This window comes from Cryptotermes secundus, unplaced genomic scaffold, assembly GCF_002891405.2.
Source record: "Cryptotermes secundus unplaced genomic scaffold, Csec_1.0 scaffold633, whole genome shotgun sequence".
NCBI lineage: Eukaryota > Metazoa > Arthropoda > Insecta > Blattodea > Kalotermitidae > Cryptotermes > Cryptotermes secundus.
The window spans coordinates 124068-144441 of NW_019739220.1; the positions used below are offsets into that span (position 1 = coordinate 124068).

Here is a 20374-nt window from a genome sequence, read left to right on the forward strand (position 1 = left end):
CACGTCTGTTTCCATCCTCTCCACCCTTGGCCACCCCATCATCCCGCACTCCACTTCCTCACCCCAGAAGCGCCAGTACTGGAGTACCAGTAGTATATAAATTGTATATGTGTCGATTGGCTCAATTAGCTTCATCAAACACTGCCCCCTCCCAACTGCCAAACTGTATCAGTTCCTGAAGTAAAACCCGCCTCTCCCTCTATCTATGGCTCTACAGCCCTTTGTTGGATCCTGGCCTCTTCTTCAGTTTCGTAAACTTTGAGACACAGAAAGTACGACTCTTTGAATGGGGGATCAGCCAGTTGCAAGGCCGCTACCTACGCACAGAACGCAGACACAGAATAAACGCACACAGATATCCATACCTTGAGTGGGATTCAAACCCAAGATCCCAGCGTTCCAACGAGAGAAGACTTTTCATGTCTTAGAGCGTGCGGTCACCGTGATCGGCAAACCCCCCCATACCGGCCGTAATTTATGCCCCCCACCACCTTTTTTCGATCTACAAAACAGCGTTAGGAGCATTCGTGTGGGGTTTACAATAGAAAGAAACGTGCCCACTTACGTAGTAGGGAATCCAGACGCAAAATTGAGATGGCTGATAAGAAAAGAGATCATGTAGGTGTGCGCACAATTGTGTTGTGAGATCGGTGTCAGAAGTGGTGAGGCTCTGCCACTGATTCGGAGCCGCGCTTCTCTCGAGAGAAGGGATCATCCCCTGATCATGTAGATCCTATCTTCCGCGCTCGCATGCAGGATGATGTTCTTTTTATTTTGATATCTTAGAATTGTGTTATAAGTTCAGTATCTGTACTTGGCGGATGCATGAAAGAATAAAGTTAATTTGGTTTCTCAAAATCTCGTGCAGACGAAACTCCTCAAATAAAAATATGTAGAAGTTTTTTAATTCAACTTATTTTCCGTTCCATATGACCGAAGAGAAGCGTATGTAATGCACGGATATAGGCTTCTGGAGATTACATAATGCTTAGACATATATTTTCACAAGTCATTCCTTAAAATGTTACTAAAATAATTACCCCGATCAGAGAGGTAGTGCAGTCTAAGGCATGAAATAACTTCGAAAGCTCAAACACTCGGTTCATGCGCTCGAATCCCACTCGAGGCACGGATGTATATCCCCGCTTCTTCTGTGCTTGTTTTGCCCCGTTTTGGTAGCGACCTTGCAAGAGGGCTGATCTCCCGTTCAAGGAGACCTACCAACTGTCTATATGAACCAAATTTCCAGATGAATTCTAATTTGAAACAGGCCAGAGGGCCTAATATATATATAATTAAATTCGTGTTTGTTTATTTACGTGCAAACTTAACAGCACAGAGGCCACTTACAACGTTAGCACGACTACATAGAAATACACATCTATATAAGGGCAATAAATTAATAATAATTCCAAAAATAAAGTTAACATTAACAGGCGAGGAAAATAAAATAAGTAAATTTCCAATGGTTATGCCATCATGTGGCGAGAAAAACAATACACTTACATACACAGACAGAAGTTAGTGATAATAACAATAGCTCCCTTAATTCTTACTTGTTTGTATGCTAACACAACATCCAAATAATAATTTAATTCAATTCTTTATTATTTATGTGTTGAGCCAACAACCCCAAGGCCAGTTACACAGTTACAGACACAACACAGTGTAGATACAAGTAGTTACATACTGGACAAACACAACATAAAGTCAAATACTAATTAGAGGTAAGCATTGGAGGAAAACAAATTAATGCCTATAAATAAACAAACAAAATAATAAAAATAAAAAATAATAACATTATCACAAATCTAAGTTGCTTTTAATAATATAATATAATTTAATACAATATAATATAATAAAATAATAATAATGACGATGTCAGTAGAATTAATTGTGGATAGAGGGCGGGGGAGAGTTCGAGTAGGAGGTGTCCCCTATGTGCACACTGATTCGCGTGTGTGAGAATGTACAAAGAAGCAGGCAATTAGTCAAAATGGCAATGTGTCCAACAGGAAACTCTTCTAGAAATATCGGTCGCTGTGTATCAACCATTGTGGGACGTTGTATAATTTCCCTAGTGTGTTATAATTTCCCTTCTGAATATTGCCAAGAATGATATTCCTGTACTTCAGAGATGTCGCAGTAGAGCAAGAACCCCGCTCTCCCTGTCGACTCGGAACCGCCAAGATGTGTTAGGGCTCATAACTTACCCGCCTGCTAGAAAAAGATGTCACCTCCCTCCGAGGAAGATGCACTTCACAGTAGAGAGCTACCTGTTCAAATTATAGAGTGTCTCTTTTCCGACAAAAATATGGTTTGAGGCTATAAACTTTGTTTCCAGACGTAGATATAATGCAGAAGTCTGGGATTTAAAAACAGTAGAAGTCGAATGCATTCAGATGTGCTCCAGCTTGTTTATGATAAGGTTCTTTTAGCTTAAGCTGACTTCTGATACACTATATACTTTTCTTACCTATATCAGTTCTGATAGATTCGCATGTGTAAACATTCTCACATTTGTTTTTACTTTCCACGTATCTCACAAGATCACTCCGTTATCAATCACATCGTACTTTAAAGTGTTGTGGCCTACCTGTTCACCTGACTTCCTCTATCTTCCTCAGAGTTTTGGCAAATAACTGCGATTATTATTTAAATCTATGAGCATATATACATGTCTCGTAGTATATTTTGAATTAATATGATAACTGAAATGTCCGAAAACTTAAATAAACATGAAGGTAAATAGGGTAAAGCTATCCCTATCACAGGCCATGAAAGCCCATAAGGTTGTTAGACGTCGAGGCTCTTACATTTTCTAGAGAGTCGTCTCATAGATTGCAGTAAGGTTGTCAGCCTTAAGCGCCGGCCGCCCTTTACACCACAGGAAGAATCCTGATACTCATTTCTGCTAGAGGCTGAGTCGACCCCACGGCCATTGTGCGGCTGGAAGGATTAGGTAAAATGAAAAAATCCACCTCGTAGGGACTCGAAACCGCGACCTTCCGGCTTGTAGCATAGTGCCTCAACCAACTACGCTACCCCGTGCATATGTTAAAAAAATAATAAATTATTTTTCCATTTATCCTCGTTCTGTGACTTAGCCCGGCTTCAGCCCATGCGCTGGTGCTACTGGCAGAGACAGACTCTATTGTGCTCACCCACTGTTCTGTACTCTTCGAACAGTTTGTAGTATTATTACAACTTTATAAAACTCATCATTGCATGTTGACATTCGAAAGTTTCTTCTTGTTTTACTGACCTGCCCCCACCCCCACTATCACACACACCTGTGCGCGCGCACGAGCAACAAATTATGCATATTATGCAAATAAAATAATAGAGCTCCTCATACTGCAGGAGAGGGCCGCCCCATAGCTCAAGCGGTTAGTCGCTGGCTTCCCACCGCGGCGGCCCGGGTTCGACCCCGGGTCTGGTCAAGTGGGATTTGTGGTGGACAAAGTGGCGCTGGGGCAGGTTTTCTCCGAGTACTTCGGTTTCCCCTGCCAATCTTCATTCCACCAATTGCTCCACAATCACCCTCACCTCTCATCTGGGGCTGGTACAATAGGCCAGAAGTGGCCGCAGTGCAAGGGACTAAGTCCCACCCCACTAGCAATAAAAGAAATACTGCAGGAGAAGTGACTGAATCAAATCGGAGCTGAAAAGTCAGACCTTATATTCCTAAATAAGGAGCTTTGTTAAAAGAGCCGTTTGAAAGTTATGCTGTCGTAAAAATGTCTTAACTTACACATTTTCTGGGCACCAGTATGGTGTTCCATGTTACGATATGCAGTGCAGCCCATCCTCTCTGAAATTCAATATCTATTTTACCTAGAACACAATAAACAGGCAGAGACTCTAATGACAAATACGCCTGGACCTGCTTTTAAGATGTCTTTAAGACTGCTCTACTTGTTAGCTTGAACCTCTCACCATTTCAGCGAACTGTAGGAGTATGAACATGGGTCGAATCTTCTTTACCGCTCCGACGATAGCTCGAAGTTATCAATGTATGCAGTCAGTTCAATGCATCGGCACGTCCCTCTCAGTAGTACGGTCCCGTATTCCCTTCTTCTGTTAGGTTTCCTTTCCATGTGGTCTGATCATTAAAATTTATGTATTCATTTTTTGTCTGCACAACCCATGCTACAACTCACATTATTCTAAACATCTTCATGAAATATCCTGATATTATTATAAGGAGACCTTAGATCATGAAGTTACTTGTACGTAATAAAGAGTGATATACTACGTATATTCTGGGATATAACATCATATAGTCAGTAGAAAGTCACCAGACGTTTCGGAGGAACATGTCGCTTCTATCTTAAAAGTAAAAAAGTAAGCCAAATAAGAAACTTGTGTCAAAGCTATTTTTGTTCCTTCGATACGTCGGCTGGCTTTCAGCGGATTACATGATGTTATACCCTAGTAGATAGAATGCACTATAACGACCTCTGTGACAACCCCAAATCCTACATAACTCATACGTATTTTTCTCTGTTTCCCATATCGTTCTTCATACATATCCAAATGAAAGCGAAAAGCTGAGAAAGGCATTAATCTTTTTAAAGGAAAGTCTTAAGGAAAGTACTAGTTAGTTAGTTATTGGAGAGGGTGGGTTTCCCCATGCACTGAGACCTGTACTGGTCCAATGTGATTTCCTCTATGATTTCTACCAGTCTCTATATCCTACCGGTACTGGTGCTTACCATCAGTCCCGCCCAGCCAGCGAGACCGGCTCTACTAGCTGAGAGGTATCTATAATGCTTCCCCCATCTACCAGAGGTATTAGAGACTGCTGTTGGGTGGGAAACGTCCGTTAATTTGGCTCAGTGACCTCCTTTGGAGATATGAGGTTCTTTTACGTGCCGTAAAGCTACGACACGGGACCCACGGCTTAAAGTCCCTCCCGGAGGACTTGTTCCCTGAATTTTTCTGCCCTCCGCCGGGTATTTGAACCCGCGTACTACGAGTCATGAGGTGGGAACGTTACCTTTAGACTACGGAGGCCGCGTAAGAAAAGTACTAATTCAGGGACCCATTTGTAGATGAAAGAGCAGTACTAATAAGTTCAATTGTATGAAAGAATTATATTATGATGGTGTTCTCCTTCTTGAAGGTGTTAGACCCTCCAGTCTGTTCCTTCCTCAAGTTTATTCCATCCTTTCATGAGACATATTAACAATTTTATCAGATTTGAAACGAACTTCTCAGATCTTTGTTTAATGCTTGTTTTGTATACTTGAATATTTCTTTTCAAAAAATTATATAATAATTTCATAAGCCGGAAGGTCGCGGGTTCAAGTCCCAATGAGGTCATTGCATTTTTTTCAGTTGACCTAATCCTTCCAGCCGCACATGGCCCTGGGGTTTACTCAACCTCTAACAGAAACGAGTACCAGGAATTAATTAAATAATTTTCCTGGGGAGTAAAGCGCGGCCGGCGCGTAAGGCTGACAACCTTTGAGCCGATTGTCTAGATAATGTGGGACCCTCAACGTCTCACAACCGTATGGGCCTTCACGGCCTGGTACAGGGATAGCTTTACTTTTTTTTATATATATTAATTTCATTTTAACTCTGCATTTCTTGCTCCACTGTTTATTTATTTACCTTTATAATTCCGTTACAAACATACAGACTTTCGAAATTAAGAAAAAAAATATTTTAATGGCAAGAAAATGACAAACCTCTATATTTCTAGCAAAATGCTTTCGAAATAATGAAGAGAAAGAGTTACGATGTCACTGTGGTTGTGTTACGTGATTCACTGTTATAAATTATAGCCCTCGAGAGAGACTTTGAAACCAGAGTGTGAATGCACGCTATGGACTTGAAAAATTCTTAAAAAATACCTACGTTTTACTAAGATATTAGGCATGACAGAACAGCAATATACACTATTCAGTGCTGCTATGTGGAAGTATGCTGTGAAGTCTCTTCAGCAAAGGTAATACAAGAATACCGACTCAAATCATCTTCCATAGCAGTCTTTTGCTGCCATCTTTTTTCGTGTTCGTAACTACTTCCTAACACGCATGGCGACTGGACATAGGGCGTTAGTCGTTCATGTGCATGAATAATGTATTGCCTTCCGATTATTTATATTGGGCTGCTTCAACGTGACAGCCTTGCAAACATCTGAATCTGGTGTTTAAAGTAGGAAGCTGTAATGTCTGAGGCATTGCAGCTTCTAGGAAAATACTGGGACAGTCTGGATGCAAAAGTATAACAAGCCAGTAAGTAAAGTTGTCCTTGTGCTTAACTGATTATGCAATGCACCATGAAGACGTATGGGGGAGTGGATGTATAGATCCACCTTTTCTTGACCTCGGTACTAGCTGGAGGTAAGTGGTGAGTTTTACGCCCCCGATACCCATTGTATTGGAAACTGGGTGGGCCCCAGAGCCGCTCTGGACGACTTGGAGAAGTAAAAATTCTTGCCTCCGTCGGGACTCGAACTCCAATCCCTTGGTCGACTAGTCCCGTAGCCAGTCGGTATACCGACTGAGCTATCCCGACCCTTTGTAACAAACCCGTGACAGTTCGGAATAGATCTACAGGCCCATGTTTATTTCCATGTGTTGGGTGGTCTGTTACTACAATTATTGACTTTTTGAACATTATCCGTCGTTCTGTTTTTTACCTTATTTAAAAACAATTTTCTGAGGCTGGAAAATACTATCAAAACCTTCTGTTAGGTCTTATTATATATATACATACACGAGTATAGTCTTATATCTGATTTTATAAGTCGATAGACTGTCCTATCATTGATTTTATATTTTTTTTTTCTTTTCGATTTTATCTCTTCTATTTCTGCAATGCTATGATTTTATTGACACTGACCATTTAATAATGCCTGGCCATAGATGCAATGCCTCATTTGTGTGAAGTTTTGTAATATTTATCTTAACTCCCTCTGATGGCGACCATTATGTCTGGTGTGTATATCCTGTTTTGTGTTGGTTCTAGTGTCCTGCGATAGGAATTAGATCTATCGATTTCCCCCCAACTTAGTAGGTTTTCACCCATGGATGGAGAGAGAATACAGTCTCAGAAATTTTATTTTTAAATAAAAAACAAGACGAGGAATAATTTATAAAAAGTCAATAAAATCTTTTAAGTTTCGCGTTGAGAAACATTGTAAATCGGTAAGCCAAAATTTTGCACAAGAATGTTAATTTATTTAACAAGTTTTGTTACCTTTTCTGAGCAAGCTGAAAAATGTGTGGTATTGCTTATCGTTTCGGGCGCATTCGCTATGTCTTTGCCTCTTCGCTGATGATTGGATCAGAATTTCGAGAATTATGAGATGACACAGGCATTAAAGTCCCCTTCGCTTCATTTTCTGAGAAAATTTAATATTTACTGAAGATATATTGTCAAGTATGTTAGTGACTAAGAACGGAATTCGGATTGGTAATCGGATTTATTGACCATATACAGGTCGTAAATGCAATTAGTTCTTACACTCACAAGATCACCGTAAATATTACACACGAATTCATGTCTTGAACATCTGTTAACACTTCAATTATTCAGCTACTTTCTGAATTCCCTTCGACCGAAATCTCATCGCTTGAACTCTCAAGTGAACTTTCCTGGACCGACTCCTCGGCTGTTTCGGAAACTCTTATAATTCTTCGGCACGAACCCCAAAGAAAACACAGCTATGTACTATTGCGTAGAAAGGACCACATACAAAGCTAGCTCTGTACTGTTCCGTGGCGCGGACCACATAGAAAGCATAGCTCTGTACTTTTGCGTGGTGCAGACCACACAGAAAGCAGAGCTCTGTACTGTTGCGTGGCACAGACCACACAGAAACACAACTCTGTACTGTTGTGAGGCGCAGACCACACAGAAAACACAACATTGTATTGATGCGAGGCACAGACCACACAGAAAACACAACACTGTACTGTTGCGTGGTGCAGAACAAACAGAAAGCATAGCTCTGTACTGTTGCGAGGCGCAGACCACACAGAAACACAACTCTGTGCTGTTGCGTGGTGCAGACCAAACAGAAAGCATAGCTCTGTACTGTTGCCTGGTGCAGACCACACAGAAAGCAGAGCTCTGTACTGTTGCGTGACGCAGACCGCACAGAAACACAGCTATGTAATGTTGCGTGACGCAGACCACACAGAAAGCACATGTCTGTACTATTGGGTGGCGCGGACCACACAGAAAGCAGAGCTCTGTACTGTTGCGTGGTGCAGACCACATAGAAAGCATAGCTCTGCACTGTTTCGTGCGCAGACCACACAGAAACACAGCACTGTACTGTTGCGTGGTGCAGACCAAACAGAAAGCATAGCTCTATACTGTTGCGAGGCGCAGACCACACAGAAATCACAACACTGTACTGTTGCGTGAAGGAGACAAAACAGAAAGCACAGTTCTGTACTGTTGCATGGCGTAGACCACATCGGAAGCACGTCTCTGATATTGTTGCATGATTGGAGAGTGTTTACACAGCTGCTGCCTGGCAATATTTTGATCAAATCCGTTACAATATGTTGCGGAAAATTTTTCGAGCTAATTTTTAGAGTTAGTAATTTAACACTTTCCTCATACTCAGAAAATATTTCAACCAAAACTTGTCAAAATTTTTCAAATTTATGATACTACTATGCCGCGTTACAAGTGGGGCGCAGGCGAAAATTTGTTAACGATCATAAACTTGTAATGGATGTGTTCTTACAGAATTTGTACTCTTATGTACAGATATTACGTACGGCCCAGCTGTTCTTATACCTCGAAAGTTGACACGGAACTTTTTATGAACCCCTGCATGTAAAAATCTTTCGTTCAAAAATCATTAGAAACGACACACGGATATAATTTTTATTTGCCATATCAGTAAATGTTCGTAACAGAATCTTAAGAAATTATGGTGGTTTGTTTTGTGCAGGTGTGGATCTTCGGCGACGTGTGGTGCTCCATATGGCTTGCTGTGGACGTGTGGATGTGCACTGCCTCCATCTTGAATCTGTGTGCCATTTCTCTCGACCGTTACGTTGCAGTGACCCGCCCTGTTACGTATCCCAGCATTATGTCTTCCAGTCGCGCCAAGCTACTAATAGCAGGTAACTTTTCAGGGCCCAAGCAAACAAGGCACCTCCTATATGGTGACACTGAAACAAATCAGCTTCATTCGGTCTTCCTTACAGCTACTAAACACTCTCGGGGAATGCGGTAGCTTAATTGGTTGAACCAATATAATACAAGCCGGAAGGTCGAGGGTTCAATTCCCAATTGAACCCTTACATTCATATTTTTTTATTTTTCTCGTGGCGTGAGCCTGACTCCAGTTCGTACTACGATCACTGTTTGGCCTATTGTACCAGCCCCAGATGATAGATGATGATTGTGGAGCATACGGTGGAATGCGAATTGGTAGGGGTAACCGAAGTACTCAGAAAGAACGTTTCCCATCCTCACCGTCACCTCTGAGCGGATTGTCTAGAAAGTGTAGGAGCCTCGACATCTCACAAACTTATGGGCTTGCACGGTATGTTATAGGGATCTCATAACCTTTTGTTTATTATACACACCCTCTCAGTCTCTCATTACCTCAAGAATTTAATAATATGTATCTTTCGGCAAAAATAAATTACTTAGAGTTGGTACTGTGTTAGTGAATTTTACTTAAATGATCAGACTGTAAGATCTCATGCAAAAAAAGTTACGGATTCAATGTTAAAAAGTTTAAGTTATTTCAGGTTTAGCGGAAGTGTTCTTGGTGTTGCAGTACACACTCCTAATGCCTGTGGTGTCGGCATTAAAGCGGTTAAGTTATATCGCAACGTGTAGATCAGTCACTTTCAGTTGGACTCACCTTCACTCACTACCGTCCTGTTTAAACCTTAGAATACCTGCTAATGTTGAACCGGGATTTGTCAGTGTTACAGGCATTGAGTATTTCCAGCTGTACAGAGAGCTATGTTTCAGCCGCGAAAACTAAGCAAAGAAATGAGACTTGGCCTGGAAGGTACAGATTCGGTTACTGGCAGGGATTTTTCTCTTCCCTATCGTAACCCAACCAGTCGCGAGGCATTCTCTCTGCGTGCAGGTTTCTTTCCAGCAAGTCGAAACTTCAACCAGTGTCGGTTTTAACCATATTTGTACTGAGTTTAAGTAGAAAACACACATATTTCAGGTTATGTATTTGAGTTTTAAGTCATAATTTCCACTGATGGAAAGATAATTTTTTTTAGTTGATCGTTCAATCTCACTAAATCGTCATATTCATTGTCAAAACATTCCTCTTTGAGCCTTAATATTCCTTGGAATGATCTGCCAGATTTGATCTGGTTTTCACTTCTTTGGATTTCGCAACAACAGGTTTTAGCAAAGCTAGGTCATCAGCCTTGCTTCCAGTACCACACCTGGAGAACCAGGATTCCGTCTTTGTATCTCCCAGTGACACGGTAGACGAGTTACAACCCCCCCCCCCCGGCACAGTGTTCCCTTTTCGTCGCTTTCTACGACACACAGGGCTACAGTGGAGGTATTCTAGCCTGCCTCCAAACCAAAATAACTGTAACATCTAGTAATTTAGTACTGCCATTGACCGGCACCATTTGTAATAACAACTGAATTTCTATTAAAATTGTAATTATTCATGTGGAGTGCCTTAGGAAAACACCTTCGTAGCAATTACGGTGCACGGACTTTTCACAGGTCTATACTCTTTATGGCTTTTGGGAGAAGTAACAGCTGCTTGATACCTCGCTTCGTACGCGAGAGCTAAAGTCTTGGCAAACAGACGGGTGACTGCTGAACGGAGCGTTATCTGGAGGGGCAGGGTTGGTAGAACCTGCCCCGTGGGCCATATCAGGGTAGGATACATTTTCAATCTTGCATGCGGCAACACGTTAAGATTACAGGAAAACAAAACTGTGTGTCTCCTGCATACACTTATATTATAAATATAATTTAACCGTAATTTTAAAATATTGTTACGAAACAGCGCTTTGTGGGATACTACTTCCTCATGGTGGAAGATCACTCTCTTCTACTATGTGGTCCCGTATAGTGTGGTATTTAGCCAGTTTTATGGAAATAATTCTGCTCTTGTGGAATAGGATGAAATGGCCCAAGTTTTATGTGTGTATGTGTGTGTAAGGGGTGGGCCATAAAATCCGGCCCTCGCACTGCGACCTTCGATGATCTATTGTGCTTCCGCTTTGGATTAACTTTTTATTAATCCTACAATTCGAATGAAATGTAGGACTTTATTTATGGGGCCGTCAAAAAGTCACTTCATTCCATGAAGAACTGACCCAGGTGACTAAATCTTAAGTAAACTATGTCCTCAGAATCACATAGGATATGTGTGGCTGATTCTTCTTGGACGCAACTTTCACAGGTTGGGTCATCATTGCCCAAGTTAAAGCTGTGTGTCACCGCAAGTGACATAAGGGTTTAAGTGGACCTGCCGGTGTGTCTCATGTAGACCTGAGAACACACGCCCATTGTCTTTAAGTCATGTCCATCCTTCAGAGGTCGAAGAAAACCGGAATTCATCCCCTGCGGGAAGCCAACATAGACATCAACATCTGAGACGGCAGTTACAGTCAGAACATCTGGACTCTATTGTGCTTTGTTAAGTGTAAACAGTCTCTTAGCTCGAAGGGTACTTACTGCCTTCTGGGATATAACGCCGTGTAGTCCGTTGAAAATCAAACGACGTTTCGGAGGAACAAATCGCCTCCACCATTCGGGTCGAATAATAAGCCGAGCAAACAGAGCTCTGCTTTCCACGTGCTTTCACGCTGGTATCTTGTTCGGGTTATTCGACTCTGAAGATTGAGGCGATATGTTCCCCCGAAATGTCGGTTTACTTTTAACATACTACACAGCGTTATATCCCAGAAGATAGTTTTCCCCATAAGCACCTATATAAGAATATCAAATCCTACACAGTTCTTCCTTCGTTTTAATTATGCACATTATTTCTACGTAAAAAGAATAGACATAAATTAAAAATTCCTTTACAATTCCATATAGATGGAGATGTGCCGGCCGTAACCGTAACGCTTGTCTAAGCTGCAGTTTATTTTCTGACACCGTGTAGTCAGGTAGAATAGTTCCTGACGTTTCGGAGGAAACAGCTCTTCAGAATAAATAAGAGTATACGAGCTCATAGGTTCCTCCGAAAATTTTGTAACACTTAACCAGATCGTACGCCGTCACATTCCAGAGGATATTAATCGTCATATTTACCGCCGTGAGAGCCCCGTGTCTCACCTACCTAAGCTGATGATAAGCAAAGAGCCAAAATATTTTCCCAAACCCGTACTGAATTGTACATCGTTGGCTAGAGCAATGGCTGCCCTCGGGCTTTTCATAATATTACTTATGTCGTTACAAAAACAAACTCCGTGGCTTGAGTCCGCAAGCGAACTATACCGACCGAGCGACCGCTGCTTGTCGGCGAAGTTACTGCCAACTTTTGCGGATAGAGGGTGTCGCGTGGTCAGCGCAACAAATCCCCAAGGCCGTTAATCTGTGTTTTCTAGACCGGAGCCGCTATTTCCTTGAAATAGCTCGTCAATTATCCTCACGAAGTTGAGTGGACCCCGTTGCAAACCCACTACTTCTCAGAAAGTCTGGTAGCGCCGGGAATCGAACCCGGACCTCTGGAACTGTAGCCAAGAACTCTGACCACTAGACCACAGAGGCGGTCTATGTTGTTAGATGACAATGGAAATAAATTTTGTTCTTCAGGGAGTCCCAAAATGTATTTCATTTTCCTTCGCTTGTAGCTTGCAGATGGCAGAATGTAGGGGATATAACTGGCATTGTGTTCACCGCCTTCTGTAGGGATTACTCAGCGCAGCTGAAGAGTTTTATCTGCTGGGAAATCCTACATTCAGTGACGTACACAGTTCGATTGTATGATTCCACGATCAAGCACAAAGTTGCCACTGCAATTGGACGTAAGATGTTTGTTTGTAGCGCAGCATTCCCGATCGTTTATTTGATCATCATCACGTGTTTTCTTTTTCTCCTTCTTAAGCTGGTGCAAGGCAAACTGTGTAGTCATCAACTCTGTTGGTTAAATTAAAATATTATTATGGCTGTATATCCCTTTGTTTGACCTTGACCATTTTTTCAGTTTCTTGAGCGTATACACGGTCGGTAAGACCCTTTGGATCGGGGATCAGCCCGTTCGAAGGCTGCTACATGCACACATAACACACACACAATACAGATATCCATACCTTGAGCGGGATTCGAACTCAAGATCCAAATGTTCCAGCGAGAGAAGACAGTTCATGCCTTATACTGCGCATCTACTGTGATCGGCATTAAAATGTTATATCTGGTTTAAATCGAGACCAGAATTAAAATGAATGAATTAATTGCTTCCGTTGTTGATAAGGTGGGGGTTAAATTCTGATGTAACCGTGTATAACGTTCGCCGTTGTTTCTTGGTTATGTGTTTGTCGGAGTGTTGAGGGGGTGGGTGATCTTGCTTAATTACTGAATTATGTAAAAGAAAAAGGCAGAGTTGTCCTTATGCTAAACTAATCAAGCACTACGCCATGAAGACCTATGGTGGAGTAGATGCATAGATTCACGTTTTCTTAACCTCGGCACTTATTGGAGATGAGTGATCAGCTTCACGCGCCGTCCGCTTTACCCCCGGAGAAAGAGACCCCCCCCATGTACCTTTGGATAGGAGGCTGGAAGACATGGACACGTGAAAAATCTTGCCCTCACCATACTCGAACTCAGACCCCTCGGTCGTCCAGCCCTGTAGCCAGTCGCTATACCGACTGCGCTATCCCGGTTCTCGACTGAATTATGTACAGAATATAAATTAAAATAAGGGGAAGGATGATATTTCTCGTCGAAGCTAGAGACTGCTATGTAGTAGTAGTGCGTGGTGGGATTGAACTGTGTAAACTTACCCGGTTTCGTGGTATGGCACTGCGTTATTGAGCCATCTAGCGGGAAATATGCAAACCATGGAATACATAACCCATTTCGTAAGACTGTAGATTGTAGGCCTGTACCACGTTATAAATTACGTGACCAAATAAGGTACGTGTGCTGTGAAGTAGATAATAGGTTTAAGGCAAGGAAATATTGCTCTTATATCAGTTTATCAGAGTACAGAAATGGGCCATATTTTTACGGTATACAGCCCATACTGACTCAGGAAAGAGGTTTCCCACATGCAGTTTCTAGTTCATATCACACGCTTACAATTCACGATCAACACAAAATGGCGATACGGCTAACCGTTATAAAAATGTCAAAAACAAAAATTCTCGGTCTTGTGTTCAGGGCTCCTGCTCCATATCTGGGATGTCCTAGGTGCATATCCCTACACGAACCCACGGCCATTCTGACTGAGGTCTTCGTGGTTTTCTCAGCTCTTCCAGACAGACGCCAGATAATAGAATGTCAGCTTAGATCACCGTTGCTTTCTTCACCTAATTCATTATTCGATAATCATTCTAATAGTTAACGTTGTTTAATCTGAGCTAGCAACAGCATAATTAAAGATAACATTATTAAACAAATAAACAAATCTGAAAATGTTTTTTACTTTCCTAACATGCGTACAAGAAAATTGTATTTCCTTTCATGCACATATAACCTTATTCTAATCATTGTAGTCCCTAAGGGTCACAGAAAAGTTCTCTCTTTTTCTGATCGCTGGTGTTTCATTTGTAATTTGACTTCACTGTACTCGTTAATTTTAACTTAAACCTGAATCATTTAGAATAGTGTAACCTAACTTTGGACAGTGGTTGTACCCTTATGCCGTATTGTCTCATCGTCAGTATGTGTATGAGAATGTGTGCATTTTAATTTAGCTCTTTGANTTGTTGTTATTGGTTGGTTAATTGATTGAGCGATTAAAATTCCAGTCACTGTCAATTTTGCTATCATTGTTGTCCTTCGGATTGTGATTATCGAAACATTTTGGAACAGAAACTGAATTCATATCAATGTCGTGTAGTGATTTCAATGTCGCTAAGTATGATAGGTTTAACGACACTCAGCTACCCAACTACATATTATGAGGAATAAATTAAATTATATTAGATTTATGCCGTCTTCTACTTTTTCTTTTCAGTCGACGTAACAGTTCTGTCATGAGCTGTACACTACTGTAGCTTGTGTTTACTGATATCGGTGACGCAAGTGCATCTATTTCTAGTTTTCCTGTCGTAACTCCTGGTAAATAGCTACCGTCCACCACTTGCCGGTTTATGGCCTCGTATTTCTTTGAACCCTCGTCGCGATTATGCTAAGGCCGATTACACGTTCTTTTACGATGCTTCGTGTAAGTCTGACTGGTCATGCGTTCTTAATGGATATGCTGTCGACCCTGCAGTTTCTAGCCTCACAGCCATAGTGCTTGAAGCGATATGTTTAGCCATTCCTCTTGTAAGATAAGAGGTCTACTTGTTCGCAAATGATTTATGCTTCTATAAAATATTATATGTGAACGGATAAGTTCATGGAGGTAGGCCTAGGCCCACTGGGGCTGTTGTGGCAAGTCTTATCATGAACTCTGCTCAGTTTCTCTAATCCTCTCTTAAATCGTCATTTTAACATTAGATTGTTAAAAGGGGAATACCCCGCTGCATTGAAGCAAGCGGCCGTTGTGCATACTTTTAAGAATCATAAGAGTGTTTTAGTAATTGATTATAGATCTGTTACACTGGTGTAGTGGTCAGAGTTCCTGGCTACAGAACCAGAGGTCCCGGGTTCGATTCCCGCCGCTACTAGATTTTCTGAGAAGTAGTGGATCTGGAACCGGGTCCACTCAGCCTCGTGAAGATAATTCAGGAGCTATTTTAAGGAAATAGTGGCTCCGGTCTAGAAAACCGTGATTAACGGCCGTAGGGATTCGTTGCGCTGACCAGGTGACACTCTCTATCCACAAAAGTTTGCACTAACTTCGCCGATAAGAGGCGGTTGCTCGGTCGGTATAGCTCGCTTGCGGACTACAGCCCACGGAGTTCTTTAATACATTATCGTACTTTCTTTTGTGTTCAATTTAAACTACATCCACTTCAGCTTGGTATTAATAAATCATAATCCAATGTAACGAATATATTTCTTACTTAAACTCTGTTAACAGTTTCTTGCATTAAATTACATTTGTTATTTAACGATGCTGTCAAACTCTATAATATACAATATCGAATTAGCAGGATAAACTGAACTACTGGGAAAAATCTGTCTGTGTGCAATTTATCCACCACTAATCCCGCATAATCTGGCCTGGATCGAACTCCTGCCGCCGCTGTGGGAAACCGACGGCTAACAGCCAGATTTATAGTTTCTGTAAGTTCACAAGAACCGGCTGATTCTAATTATTTTGGCCTCAGTCAAGCCCTTTGGTAAAATTCCTTGTGGTCTTCTGTTTCATAAACTTCACAGTTTCAGAGTCTAAGAACGTTATATTACTTGGTTCAAGAGTTATCTATCATCCAGAATTTCCTTTTGTTCGCATTCTAGACAGGTTGTTTTCACCTTTTCCAATGCTCTCGGGAGTAGTACAAGGTTCCACCTTGGGACTTCTATTGTTCCGTACCCTTATTAACGATTTATGTGCCAAAATTAAGTTTTGAGACTTTTTATTGTTTGATTGTGATGTAACATATTTCATGTCGTAATATAAATTATTAGGAACCGGGTTAGCGCAGTCGGTATAGCGACAGGCTACGGGCTGACGTGAGGAGCCGGGATAGCGCAGTCGGTATAGCGACTGGCTATGGGCTGGACGTGAGGAGCCGGGATAGCGCAGTCGGTATAGCGACTGGCTACAGGCTGGACGACCGACGGGTCGGAGTTTGAATTATGTTAAGGTCAAGAATTTTCTCTTCTCCACGTCGTCCAGACCGGCTCTGGGGCCACCCAGCCTCCTATCCACTGGGTACCGGGGGCTCTTTCCCCAGGGTTAAAGCGGTCGGGGCCTGAAGCTGACCACTCATCTTCAACTTGTGCCGAGGTCAAGAAAATGTGGGTCTATATATATATTCCCCCACACGCCTTCATGTTGTAGTGCTTAATTAGTTAAGCACGAGAACATCTTCATCTTCATTAAAAATTATTACATCCTTCTACAAAAGCGGTGATTTTAAAACCACGTGACAATTATATTTAAAAATTTTTGTAATTTATTTAACTCGTAAAAGTAGTAGTATACATTTTAATTGCTGTATTTTGTTGCCTTAATCGTACGAACTATTTAAAATATCTTTGTGTGATGTTAGAAATTAACGGCCTTGGGGATTCGTTGCGCTGACCACGCGACACCCTCTATCCGCTAAAGTTGGCACTAACTTCGCCGACAAGCGGCGGTCGCTCGGTCGCTATTGTTCGCCTGCGGGCTAAAACCACGGGTTCTTTTGTTGTTGTTTTTTGTGTGATGTTAGATGGTAACCAAAATTTTCAACGTCGTATTATAAGCATGAAATTTATAGGATTATTGGATTCATCAATTAAATTTCTTCTTTTGATTGTCTTAAATTTTGATATGTCACCTTAATTAGGCCAAAGTCTTGCTACTTGTATGTCGCCTGGCACATTCTGATACAATGGAAAATATACAAAGAAAGTTTGCAAGTTTCTTCTACTGTTCCTGCATTCAGTCCGATTTTCTCCGTAATTGCGATGTAATTTAGAATCGTTGGAACCCCAGAAAACTTCATTGTAGACAACTTGTTGGCGTTTTATTCCTGATTAACGTCTCCGAGGACAAATCGGCTGTGGTTCTGTTAAGATATTGCTGGTTCCTATGCACGTACTAAGCGAACTGGGGGCATTAAGAAGTTTTATGTGAGTAATGTTTCAAGACTTTGTCCCTCGTCCAGATGCGTCACAGCTGCAAACAGCATATGCCGATTTGAAGATATTTTATAAACACACTAGTTCCCTGGAGGATACAGTTTTCCTGTTCATTCCTATTTACTCCTTGGTTTCTATTGAAATGTTAATATAAAAATATTATTTGTTTCGTTTTAGTTTTTAGTTTGTATTTAATTCTTAGTCTAGTTTTAGTCTTGTGTAAGAGTTGAGGTTTTCACGGCTGTGACTACGAAGAATGCCGTCTTCTGGGTTGTGGCGCCGTTAGGCATAGTATAAACCGATGTTCTGGAGGAACGTATCGCCTCCATCTTTAGGATAGAAGAAAAAAGAAAGAAAAAATCGGCTAGCGAAGAACAAGCGCGAGCAGGTGGCTGCAGACTGAGTGACCAGTCGAAAACACTTTAATCCTCTTTTAATTTTGTACATTAATATAGCTCGGCTGTTATGTTCTGCTTGCTATTTGCAAGCACCCAAGTAAAGGATTTGAACTGAATTATGATTGTCATTTCCAGTAGTATTTTAACGGACATTATTATTCTTTTTTATTTATATTGTAACATGTATACCCATTGCTAGACAACGGGTCAGATACACGTTCTCGCGACACACGAGCACGCAACAGTGAGACGTCTATTGCTAGACAGTGGCGCTGTAAACAGGCTTCGACAACAATACAAGCTGTGTTTTCTGTGCTGCCTTGTCCGTGCCGCGACTTTATAAGGAATTCAATTGTCGGTAGGAGATAACCACGGGAAGGTAGTAGTTGAAGATTAATTTGAAGTTAGCCTGTGAAAACTTGATGTGTTATTAGAAGATTTAGTCACAGTGAAATCGTTTTAATTCCTTTACCAGGATACGACTAGCGAAGACTGAGAATCCTAGTGCATGTGTAAGGGTGAACTGCAAATTGTGTAAATCAGAGATAGCGCTGTATTGCTTGTAAGTACGAGTTAATTGTATAAGGTGTTAATAAATTCAGTCATTAAGTCTAGAACCCGTTATTTTTGGGCACGCCTATAAATACGTTACAATGTATTTGTGGTTTACTAGGCGTTTCTCGTATTCACGGTTCAGTCGCAACACCAGAGCATCCAATATTGAAAAAATGTAAACTAAAGCTTTCAAGATGTTCTTCTAAATAAACATTTTTGTAATGAAAATGACTGATGAGGATAGAGAGGCAAATGTTGTCAGAACCACTTGCTGCCAATATTAATACAGCCAGCACACAGCCCGTGGAATGCTTTGACGGTGCACTGTGTTATGTAATCCAATGCAGTGTCATTACAATTTCCTTGTGCCGTGAGAAATAAGAACCCTATCAATACCTCATACTACAGAGCATTGCTGCTATTACTTTAATTAATGTTAATAATGTTATTATTACTCTCTTTCTCCTGCTATTGTTATTGCAGTCTCCTTACTTTATTATCAGTATTACCCGTGAAATTTTCAGTGTTGCATTCTTACTCTTATTGCTATTGTTATTACCATTTTATGAAGCTCCAAAAAATATCTGTTTCTCCAGAAAAATTAATATGATATTTTTAAATATGTCCTTTATTAAATTGGTACTTTGCGCATACTTGTAAATTGTATTAGAGACCTTGTTGTTTTCTTAACTCTAAATCGTCCTTCCATTGGCATGCTGATTATTTGTTATGCAAAAAATTTGCTGGATTAATACGAACTATCTTTTTCCCTTGTTCTTTCTTAGATTTATTTTGTTGCTTTATATCAGTTTAATCAGAACGAAGTTTTAATATGCTTCTGTCATCTGTACTTCTCTTAAAAGCACTGCCTCCAACAAAGTAAAATGTGCACAGAGAAAGTTCTTATGCTCTGTATCGCTTCAGGTTCTTCAGAAACCGTAATTCATGCAGTCGTTGTTACGTTTTGAATTACTCAAAATTACAGACTTTATTTATCATGAACGTTTATGATAACTTTATTACCTGTCCCTCGGTTTTAGAAGCTCTTATCATCAGGCTTACGCTCAGAAATATTAGAGAATTTAATGCCTTCTCTCTTTCTATCCTCGTAACAAATATCCTTCTGTTCTCTGTGCCTTGACCGCAAATTAAATGTACAGATACAGAGTGATTCAGAAAGATGGACACAATTTCAATTGACTATATTTCCTGAACTGTATGCTGCATTTGAATTCTGTAAAGTACATTTGAAAGAGGATGTTACAAAGTTTCTAGTACTACCGCTAGTGCCCTCCATCACTGCGTCCCGGGCCGATCGCGTGTATCGGAGGAGAACGTGGAGTGCATTCGAGTGAACTTTGAGCGCAGCCCAATGAAGTCAACCCGTAGTGCTAGTAGAGAACTTGGACTATCGCAAACAACTGTGTGGCGTGTACCACCTCTTCCCACAAATTTGAATGACCTAAGAAACTGTATCACAGCTGCGGTGAACTCAGTGACGCAAGATATTTGTCATCGAGTGTAGGATGAATTCAGCTACCGTCTAGATGTTATCCGTGCAGCCTGAGGAGGGGGGG

The 20374-nt window shown here is 41.1% G+C and overlaps 1 protein-coding gene across 1 annotated transcript in view; it reads left to right on the top strand.

Annotated features, from left to right (window-relative positions):
- The window catches only part of LOC111871753 (octopamine receptor Oamb), a 110917-nt gene that overhangs the window by 62079 nt on the left and 28464 nt on the right, over positions 1–20374 (top strand). The window contains exon 2 of the mRNA XM_023865057.1: positions 8930–9104. Within this exon, the coding sequence (XP_023720825.1) occupies positions 8930–9104 (175 nt within the window). The remainder of the gene's footprint in view (positions 1–8929; positions 9105–20374) is intronic.